The following is a 10735-nucleotide window of genomic DNA, read 5'->3' on the forward strand; positions in this document are numbered from 1 at the left end:
ATTCGTTAGTAATAATTTGTGAATTTGGTCAAACTCCCAAATATGTAATAGCACCCTTTTGATGATATGAAAGAGTAAATAGGTTTTCTGGTGTAAAGTTTATGATTAAACATCTTATTGCTTCATTGCGTAAGTTTATGATTAAATAGGATTTGTTTTTATATTAGCTAGAGGTGCTATCTCTTGGAAATCAGTCAAAAAGAAGGTAGTTTGCACTTCTACGATGCAAGCTGAATTTGCAGCTTTACATGAAGCTACAGTGCATGGTATTTGTCTAAAGAACTTCATCTCACAGACACGTCTAATGGACTCCATAGAATGCCCAATTACTGTAATACTCCGAATTATCGGGTTCGAATTGTATGAATTCTTAGAAATTAAATAAAATCGCATTTTTCGCTTTCTCGACGATGTCAAATGAAACAGAACTGTCTTCGGAAATTTAAATTGAAAAAGCGTTACGTTTCGTGACTTGAGAGTTGACTTCTATTCTCGTCATTCGTTTATGAAAACTTCCTTCACGAAAGTTGTAGAGCTCGTCAATATGAGTTCATGGACAAGTCACACACCTTAATCGGACGTCGTATGTGGAAGTTATCTTCAACGGAAGTTGGTTTCCGATTTTGGAAAAAGTATAAACGAGGTTTTTAGGAAATTAGAGTTTCCAAAAACAGAAACCCATCTTTTCTCTCTCTCTCTTCCCCACAGTCTCTCTCCCTCTTGACCCCGACCCTCTCTCTCTCTCAAAATCACCTCCGGCGATCTCATGCCTCAGCCTGGTCTGGCTCTCACCGCCGGTCCCAAGACCACCGCAAGCTCGACCTCTCCCACCCCCGGACGAGACGCACCTTCGCTCACCGCCGTGAAGCCTCGCCGACAAGCGGCAATTTCTGCAAAAACCTCGTCGCCGATTCAAGCTTCGCCGCCGGTGAATGGAGCCATAGATCCTTGCAAATCGACGTTTGGGTTGGGTATAGCACGAAATTGGAGTTCAAATCGGAGGTTTTAACGTCGGAGGGAGCTTGGGATTTCCGAAGCTTTCCGGCGACTTTCCAACCAATTTCCGACGATCTGGGTTGCAACGAAGGTACGGTTGTGATATCCTCTTCATGTTCTTCATCTTTCATGTTGAATGTTTGTGATTTTATAGAGTTTGGGCGGAGGTGTTGGAGTGGCGCGTGTCGCCGTCAGTGGCAGTGCGTGGGAGGTTTTGGAAGTGCAGGAAGACGATATTAGGCCGAGGAAGGGAGGAGGAGAGGAGAGGGGAGAGTTTTGGGCGGGGGTGGGCAAGTCACGCGCGGGTTTTGTGGTGGCGCGTGAGCCCCATGCGCTGTCACTGAGGGTGGCGCATGAGCGCCACGCGCGGCTACCGGAGGGTGGCATGTGAACCCCACGCGCCTCACGTGCGGCGGCGCGTGAACAGTGTTTCCGAACAGTAATTTTTATGATAAGTAGCTTCTATACATTAAATGTAAAAAGTAATTTATGTACAGTAAAAATGTAAAAAGTAATTTATGTACAATAAATTTTAAAAATAATTTTGTACAATAACAATGTAAAAGTAATTTATATACAGTAAATTGTAAAAAAGTAATTTCTTTACAATAATTCAGTGATTAGTATTTACGGAAAAAGTAATATGTGAACAGTAATTACGTAAAAACCGTAATTTGCTGAACAATAAATAGTAGTATTGATTCAGCATCTAAGGTTTTACGTAACGTTTCTAACCACTTTATAATACAACTAGATGATCGACAAAACAAGTGAAGGATTTACTGTCGGTATCGTGGGAATTACGCTCAGGAACATAAGGTGAGTAAATCTCACTATGACGAGTGTACCTTTGGCGGTGATTTAATTTACATTTTATTTAAAATACCGAACAATGACATGTATATGATAATATACTGTCACATTTGTATTTCATGTTGAGTTTTATTATAGCACCAATATTTATTTTATTTGAGCATGAGTCGCTTGTTCGTTGTACAAATACATGTGAGGATTGTATTGTATGTGGTTTTAACTTTGAGTCATTATAAAACATTTTGTTTTTGTCTTCGGACGTGTTAGCAGTATCGGAACCAAGTCTTGGCCGGGTGACATTTACGATTAAGTTAGAGCTCTAGTCTGTCTGCCGGTGTACTGTATGAGGGTAACAGATGTATTACTTGGATCTCATGAATACCCATATTTTTTGTGATATTGGGTAACAGATGGGTTGCCCAGTGTCTGACGGTGTACTACATGAGGGGTAACAGATGAGTACCTGGGTCTCTTGAGTACCCATATTATAAATGTAATTTGGGTAAACAGATGAGTTGCCCAATGTCTCATGAGAACTTATATTTTCAGATATTATTGGACATCCAGATGGGTTGTCCTATGACTTATGAGTGTATTTATAATTAAATATTTTCAGTATTTTCCTCTTGTATACTATGCTTGTTATACTGTTGATTTACTCATACGAGCTGCAAAGCTTATGGGGTTTGTGTTTACAATCCCGGTGCACCTATTCGATGGTGTATGGGATAATTCTACATGTGTGGATTAGCAGAATTGGAGGGTTACTCTGAAGATTTTAAAGTTCATTATTTCTATTTGTGGTGAGGATTGAGAGGAGTTTTCATTTACATTTGTTATAATGCTTGAATTATAAACTGGTTTTGTAATAATCAAATCGACTGAGATGTACTATGAACTCAGTTACGATACGCTGTGACTATAAGATGATTTCGATTTAATTGAGATTGTTTTAGAGTTTTTCATTACTTTGATTTCGAGTTTAACACTCCAATCAATCCTTGTCGGACCTATAGTTTTCTCTAGAATTCATTTGATCTATCTATTGGTCACTTCTGCCATTCCATTTGTATGAGAGTGGTAAGGTGTCGAAACTTTGTGGGTCACTCCATACTTCTTGAGCAATGCCTCTATTGTCCGGTTACAGAAATGAAAACCTTCATCGCTAATCAGAACACGTGGAACTCCAAACCTACAAAAGATGTTAGTTCTCAAGAAACCTGCAACCACTTTAAAATCATTAGTCCTGGTGGCTTTTTCCTCCACCCACTTTGATATATAATCAACAGTCAATAAGATATATAAGAAACCCCTAGATGAAGGAAATGGACCCATAAAATCAATACCCCAAACATCAAAAACTTCAACAGTAATAATAGGAGAAACTGAGAAAAGGGCATCTGATCCCTCAGACCAATCTTGCTGGCCCTCTGACATCTATCACAAGAAATACAAAACAAGTTTGCATCCTTGAAGATAGTAGGCCAATAAAATCCACACTCCAAAACCTTCATGGCTATTCTTCGAGGTCCAAAGTGACCTCCACACGCCTCATTATGACAAAAAGTAAGGATTGACCTATGCTCATTTTCTGGGACACATCTCCTAATAACTTGATCACTACATTGTTTCCATAGATACAATTCATCCCAAATGTAATGTCTAGCAATTTTCTTCAACTTAGCCTTATTAGCATGCGAAAGTGTACTAGGAAAAGTTCTAGTAACTAAATAATTGACAATGTCTGCATACCAAGACACACTTACCTCTATCCCAAAGAGCTGCTCATCTGAGAAAGTCTCTCGTTGTGGTTGCCTTTCCTTAACTCACACAATCCTACTTAAATAATCAGCCACCACATTCTCACTTCCCTTCTTGTCTCGGATCTCTATGTCAAATTATTGAATCAATAGTATCCATCGGATCAGCCTGGGTTTAGCATCCTTCTTAGTCATCAAATATCTCAAGACTGCATGAATAGAATACACAATTACTTTGGATTGCAACATATATGATCGAAATTTTTCTAAAGCAAAAAGTACAGCCAATAGCTCTTTTTCGTAGTTGATTAAAAGTTCGAGAAGCATAGTAAATCACTACAAGTTTCTTTTATTTTCTTTGGCCCAAAACTGCCCCAACTGCATAATCTGAAGCATCACACATTAACTCGAAGGGCAGGCTCCAATCTGGAGAACAAATAATGGGTGCACTCGTCAATAACGCCTTCAAGCTCACAAATGCTTACTCACATGCATCATACCAATTAAACGACACATCCTTCTGCAATATGATACACATAGGCCTAGCTACCATGGAAAAGTCCTTGATGAATCTCCTATAAAATCCTGCATGACCAAGGAAAGAGCGAACCTCCCTCACAGTTGTGGGAGAGGGTAAGTGATGCACAATATCAACTTTAGCCTTGTCTACCCTATACCCTTAGAGGATATAATATGTCCTAAAACTATCCCTTGATGGACCATGAAATGACATTTTTCCCAATTAAGCACAAGGTTAGTTTCTACACACCTTTTCAAGATTAGCTCTAAGTTCTCTAAACATGCATCAAAGTATTTTCCATAAACGCTAAAATCATCCACAAAGACCTCAATGATATTTTCGATAAAATCAGAGAAAATCGCAATCATACAACGCTGAAATATACCTGGTGTGTTACATAACCCAAAAGACATGCGTCAATAGGCGAAAGTGTCAAATGGACATGTTAACGTTGTCTTCTCCAGATCCTCCGGGTGAATGCATATTTGGTTGTACTCACTGTACCCATCCAGAAAACATGTATATATATATATATATATATATATATAAATGGTAAACCATCTTTCCATTTTCTTTTAATTCTTCATAGTTGGATATTGAATTCTAGAACTTTGTTAGAGCTAGTTTCTTTAGCTCTGTATATTTATTTCCATGAAGTTTGTTAACTTTATTTTGTTAATTGTATCAAGTTCTAGACGGATATGTATATTTATGTGATAAACAGATTTCACCTCAAAATTTATTTAAAACTTTTGTTGTGCTTACTAAAAATTATTTTCACAAAATGCCTTGCATTGCTTTAAAATGTAAATCAGATTTTCGGTTTATGTTTTATAGACTTGCGGCACTGTGACGTAATTAAGCTGTTGAGGTGCAGTTTGGGGCGTTACAGAAAGTGGTATCAGAGCTTTTAAATCATTTTAAAATGTGGTAACAAAACTCACACTCAAAATTTAGTAAACAACCTACAATTTCGAGACCTCGACTCGAATGGCCAATTTACTCAACCGGTTAATGTATGTTTTGTGCCCAGCCAATCTCTCTAGCATCTGGTCCATGAACGACAATGACATGTGATCCTTGCTTATTGTGGCATTCAGCTTTTCTGTAATCGATACACATCCTATGACCAGTCACCAACCTCTGGGGTACTAACTCATTCGCCTCATTCTTCACAACAATGACCCCACTCTTCTTTGGCACGACTTGCACTGGTGAAATCCACCGACTATCTGAGATTGGGTATATTAATCCACAATCGAGCAGCTTGATCACTTCATCTTTCACAATTTTCATCATTGGCGGGTGCAATCTCCTTTGAGCATCACGTGTTGGCTTTGCACTATCCTCCAATAGTATCCGATGAACACATGTAGTAGGGCTGATTCCCTTGATATCCGCCAAAGTCTAGCCAATGGCAGTTTTGTTCCTCCTTAGCACATTTATCAAACTTGCTTCCTGCTGCTCACTCAGCGTTGATGACACCATAACTAGTAAAGTATCATATTTTCAAATGATCCGGAAGTTCCTTCAAATCTAACTTTGGGGCATGTACCACATATGGTAATAATTTGTTAGTGGAAATGAGAATTGATAAGAAAGAATGATACCTTTTGTATGGTCGAGCTCAAACTCATCCACTACTTCAATGGTCTTGGTCTCAAAATCAACCCACTCCTCGCTTGGGACACGGTCCCCATGCTTGTCAAATCCGGTCCCAAACTCCATAGCTAATTGCTATGCATCCAAAATTTCTGATAAAACCTGTGCAATAGAATCAACAACATCAACAGAAAAGCAAGGTTTTAAATCAGAAACCGAGTACTTCATTGCTTCAAAAATGTTGAAGCTAATAACGTCTTCATCAAATTCCATTATGAGACTTCCATTTGCAACATTAATGCAAGTCCTTGCAGTCCTAATGAATGGCCTCCCTAAAAGCAATGGCGTTGTTTCCAAAGGCGAGACCTTTATGTCTAGCACATAAAAATCTGCAGAGAAGATTAGGTGACTGACCTGCACAAGAACATCCTCAACATACCCCTTAAGATACTTGTTAGACCTATCTGCCAATTGAATAATCACATTATCATTAAACATTAAAATGCATAACATTAATCGAAGCACCTAGATCAAGCATGATATTTTCAAAGAATGTGTTTCTAATTTTGCATGGGACAGAAAAACTTCCTGGGTGCTTCATCTTAGGGAGTAGTTTTCTCTGGATAACAGGCGAAATTGTCTCATTCATCTTTACTACCTTCTCTCTTTTAAGGATTTGGCATATTTTGGGATTTGCTTGATGCACTCCAACAATGAAAGGTTAACTTGCACCTTCCTAAAAACTTCTAACACTTCCTCATCATATTTGTCCTTCTAGCTCTTAGCAAACCTAGAAGGAAAAGGTACACACGAAATAGGATTAGTCTTAAATAAATCACTTGAGTTTGAACTTGTACATTTTGATGCCTCTTGGAACGACACACTCTCCTTCTTGGAGGTTGCTGGATCTTTCTCCAAATCCTTGTTTAACACAATCTCTTCATCATCATCAGCAACGTGGCCCGTTTGGGCCTTCTTTAGAACTCTAGGTTGATCGACTAGCTCGATCCCACTCCTTCTTATGATGGTTTGGGCTTGCTCGTTCCTTGGGTTAGGTATAACTCCACTTGGTAGCTTTCCTTGTTCAGAGAAATGACCCATGAAATCAACTACTTGGCCCGTATGCATCTTCAACTCTGCAATGTCCATGCTATTTGCTTGATGGGCCATTACCAAAGTTTGAGTGACGGTGTTCAACTGACTTTGCCCATCAGCCAAAGACTTTAACATTTCATCATAATTGGGGGTACTTGTCACGTTTGGATGTGGGATATTGAGATGGGGAGCTTGTGGTCTTGCAAACAAACCAGACGGGCGAAGCCCATATTGCATAACATTCTGTTGTGACCTAAGCACATTGGCTGTGTTTGGTAGAGCTTATGAGTTCTGGTGATTATAAGTGAAGCCCAACAACCCGTTTGGTAAACTGGCTTCTGCCCTTCCAACTTCCAAAAGCTGGGGCTTTTTCAAGCCAAAAGGAGAAGTAGCTCCTACCCTCCTTTTAGAAGCCGCTTCTATTTCTTAACCCGCGCACTGTAGCGGCGAATTAGTGAACATTCTAAAATACCAATGGGTACCCTTGGTGGTTTCAACTAATTACGACCCATCACATATCAAACAGAAATACCATCAACTAGGCCAAACCCACCGCCAAGGGCGACCTCCCTCTCTCCGGGCAGTACACCCCTAATGTTTCTCTTTCACTGTGGAATCATCTCAGTTCCCCAAAGCTACATCCTTTTTGGCTCTTGGAGATCTGGATTGGATTTAGATTGTGTTTTTGGGTTTAAAGTCCAAATGGGTTCACCGGAAAGATTGTTTGGCCGGCAGAGAAGCCTTCATGAGATCCTTGGAGGAGGTCTTGGTGAGTCCTTCATCTTTGTTGATTATTCTGCATCACATTCTCCTCTTTACAATTCTTAATTACTTCAGATTGCTATAAAAGAGTTGTCATTCAGTATTGGAGTTACTTCAATGTTGAGATTTAATTTGGGTAAACGTAAACTTTGTTCTTTGATCAAATGCAGAAGTTTGGTTGGTTGCGTTGAATTTAAGATATTACGGGTCTGATGAGCCTTTCTTTTTTGGGTGATATTTTACTGATATAGTTGCAGATGTGATCTTGTGGAGGCAGAAAGATGTGACAATGGGGATACTGTTAGTAGCTTTAGCTGCTTGGGTGGTGTTTGAGAAGTCTGGTTATACATTGCTATCACTGGTCTCTAGTGTTCTTCTCCTTCTCTTTGTCATTTTGTTTCTCTGGGCAAAAGCGGCTGCCATTCTGAACCGGTAATATGTAGTGCAAGTTGTGCTTCTTGACTGACATTTGGTTCCTTATAGTTCAATTCAATGTTTTGTTCAGTTGATGCAAACTCTTATCATTCATTTAAAATTGAATAAAACTACACATGTTTAGCTTCATTATGCAAACCTGTTTGACATTATAATTTATAAGAGAGTTCTTAGACCTTGATCAACTTTCTTACGTTTGTTTTCATCCCAAATAATGTCAAACTTCTGAAGACATGGCTAGGATGATTGATGAAATACATTTTCAGTTGCAAACTTAAATTTTCGTGCTGCACATGACTATAATGATAAATTTCATTTAGAACAGACCAGCTCCACCCCTGCCTGAATTTCAGTTATCAGAAGAAATGGTGAATAAAGCTGCAGCTGTCATCCGCACTCGTGTAAACGCTTTGCTTTGGGTTTCACAAGATATTTCTCTCGGTAAGGACTCGAGGTTGTTCTTCAAAGTAGCGGCTTACCTGCTTCTGATCTACTTTATTGGTGGCTTGACTGATTTCCTGACTTTGAGCTACACCAGTAAGCTTCAGTTTCAATGAGATTTGCCTAATTCGGAAATGAGAATCCAAATGTGGAAATTGGTTCTTATAATTTTCAAATCCTCTGTTGCAGGCCTTGTCATTGTTTTGACAATTCCAGCATCCTATGACAGATGTGAGGATTATGCGGACAAGTATGTCATAATGGGTTACAGGAAATTGCTGAAATTGTATGCTAAACTAGATGAAGAATATGTAAACAGATTTCAACACTTGATATTGGAGAAGAAGAAACTTAGTTGATACTAAGTTCATGTGATTGATGAGGCGATGTGTATGAGTGTGGTTTCATCCTTTTACTCCCCTTTAAAGTCTTTTTGGTTTTTCAAATTGCAGAGATATCATGTCAAGAGTGTTATAAATGTTGCAATCTAAGCCACATAATGATAATAGAAAGAGTTGGTTCTGTACATGCTCTATCTTAAACTTCAAAAGTGGAGCTTTCATAACCCTCATTTATCAATGAAACACGAAATTAGTCAGAGTTAGAAGCTAGAGAAAGTTTTGTTTTGGTTAGATTGCTTTGGGATTTCGGGTTCATCTGTTATTGTTGGTTGTTAGTTTGGTTTGCAGTATTAAACTTGAAAAATAGTATTTCTAAAGGCCATAACACACCTTAAAACGGAGAAAAATCAACTTAGATGCAAAAAAATAAAGTTTACTGGGGGTAGTAAAAATTTACTAAAGTTTACTAGAGGTAGTAAACTTCTACTGGGGGTATTAAACTTGAAAAACAGTATTTCTAAAGGCCATAACACACCTTAAAATCCGTTCTTCGAAATCCTAATATGAACTTTCCTCATCCTCCACCAGGTAATATATTTAATTTTAGTCAAAATTTTCATTTCAATTCATGCTTCAAATGACATTTTCACAAATTTTATTACATGATAATTTTGTAGGAAAATATTATGTTATGGATTCAGGATATCCCACTCTGCCAGGGTATTTGGGACCTTATAAAGGGCCACCACAACACTTCCAACAATATCGTGGCCGAGAACCAAGAAATAAAATAGAACTATTTAACCAAGCACACTCTTCACTTAGAGGAGTTATAGAACGCTCATTTAGAGTTTGGAAAAAAAAATGGAAGATTTTAAAAGACATTCATTCGAGAAACAAGTGAAGATTGTCATCGCTACTATGACACTTCATAATTATATCCGAAGATATGCACATCGTGATAGACATTTTGTCCGAGGCGAAGAAAGGGAAGGTGGTGGAGATGAGGAAGAAGAAGAAGATGATGATGATGAACAAAATCATCATGGCGCACAAGAAATTGATATATTAAGAGACAGGATTGCTCAAAGTTTGATGAATGCACGTGATTGAGTATTTATGTATTGACATGATCCTAATCAAAACCAAATTATCAATATCCAAGTATATTGGTTTAAGATAATTTTAAAATTATCCAATATTAATATGCCATATATTTTTAGGCATTTTTTTAAACTAAAATTAACTAAAAATTATCTTACATGTCTAAATTGGTCATTTGACAAATTAAAAGCATAAGCTAGTTTGAGTTTACCAAACGCTTTGCCATTACTTCTGTCACTAACAGCTACTTATATAAGCTAGTTTACCAAACAGTATGCAACTTTATTTATCAGCCACTTATTTTCAGAAATCAGCATAAGCCTACTTTTTTTATAAGCCCAGCTGTACCAAACACACCCATTGTCATTGTTGGACCACCGGAAATTTGGATGATCACGTACACTAGGGTTGTAAGTATTGAAGAACGGATTGTACCTCTGACCTCCCTGATAACCAAGGGCATTCAATTCCTCATATTATCCACCTGAAGCAACTTGGGAACATTGATCAGTGGGGTGCCCCTCCGTACAAATGATGCAAACTTGTGCTCCACTTGTTCTCATAAACTGACTCATCATCTTGGAAAGCTTGTCAATCTTGTCCTCTAGAGCAGAATCTGAACACGAATTTGTCTCATGCAGTTGTCTTGTGTAACTAGTAGATGTTCCAAATTGTTGATTGTTCATGGCTCTTTTCTCCAATAGATCATTTGCTACCACATTACTCTTGTCCACAAATGATCCACCAACTACTGAATCTAGAAACTTTTTCTCCAGTTGTAGCAATCCTTCATAGAAATACTGAAGCAACGGACCTTCTCTAATCTCATGGGTTGGGCATGATGCTATAAAAGATTTGAACCTCTC

The 10735-nt window shown here is 38.3% G+C and overlaps 2 protein-coding genes across 3 annotated transcripts; one reads left to right on the forward strand and one right to left on the reverse strand.

Moving 5' to 3' along the window:
* Positions 1-2847: 2847 nt before the first annotated feature.
* LOC126803052 (uncharacterized) lies at positions 2848-5817 on the reverse strand. The gene is made up of 3 exons (XM_050530805.1): positions 5700-5817; positions 5070-5194; positions 2848-3246 (listed from the first exon to the last, which is right to left on the reverse strand). Exons 1-3 carry the CDS (start codon positions 5815-5817, stop codon positions 2848-2850), a joined length of 642 nt encoding a protein of 213 aa, XP_050386762.1.
* Positions 5818-7286: 1469 nt separating this feature from the next.
* On the forward strand, positions 7287-8909 carry LOC126794961 (reticulon-like protein B12). 2 transcript variants are annotated; one of them, XM_050521774.1, is made up of 4 exons: positions 7287-7555; positions 7806-7980; positions 8309-8520; positions 8614-8909. In XM_050521774.1, the coding sequence occupies exons 1-4, from the start codon at positions 7381-7383 to the stop codon at positions 8781-8783; spliced, it is 732 nt and encodes a 243-aa protein (XP_050377731.1). In that variant the 5' UTR covers positions 7287-7380; the 3' UTR covers positions 8784-8909. The 2 variants fall into 2 exon arrangements, with proteins under 2 accessions (XP_050377731.1, XP_050377721.1); XM_050521764.1 differs by having other exon boundaries at positions 7290-7555; positions 7800-7980; positions 8614-8895.
* The last annotated feature ends 1826 nt before the right edge of the window (positions 8910-10735 follow it).

The sequence above is a fragment of the Argentina anserina genome, chromosome 1 (genome assembly GCF_933775445.1).
Source record: "Argentina anserina chromosome 1, drPotAnse1.1, whole genome shotgun sequence".
Taxonomy (NCBI): Eukaryota; Viridiplantae; Streptophyta; class Magnoliopsida; order Rosales; family Rosaceae; genus Argentina; species Argentina anserina.

Coding starts and splice junctions, on each gene's coding strand:
- LOC126794961 (XM_050521764.1), top strand. CDS start 7,381: ATGTTTCTCTTTCACTGTGGAATCATCTCAGTTCCCCAAAGCTACATC. Junction 7,556..7,799: donor GATCCTTGGAGGAGGTCTTG/GTGAGTCCTTCA, acceptor TTACTGATATAG/TTGCAGATGTGATCTTGTGG. Junction 7,981..8,308: donor GCGGCTGCCATTCTGAACCG/GTAATATGTAGT, acceptor CATTTAGAACAG/ACCAGCTCCACCCCTGCCTG.
- LOC126803052 (XM_050530805.1), bottom strand. CDS start 5,817: ATGGAGTTTGGGACCGGATTTGACAAGCATGGGGACCGTGTCCCAAGC. Junction 5,195..5,699: donor TGAGCTCGACCATACAAAAG/GTATCATTCTTT, acceptor TATCGATTACAG/AAAAGCTGAATGCCACAATA. Junction 3,247..5,069: donor AATTGGCCATTCGAGTCGAG/GTCTCGAAATTG, acceptor TTCTTGTGATAG/ATGTCAGAGGGCCAGCAAGA.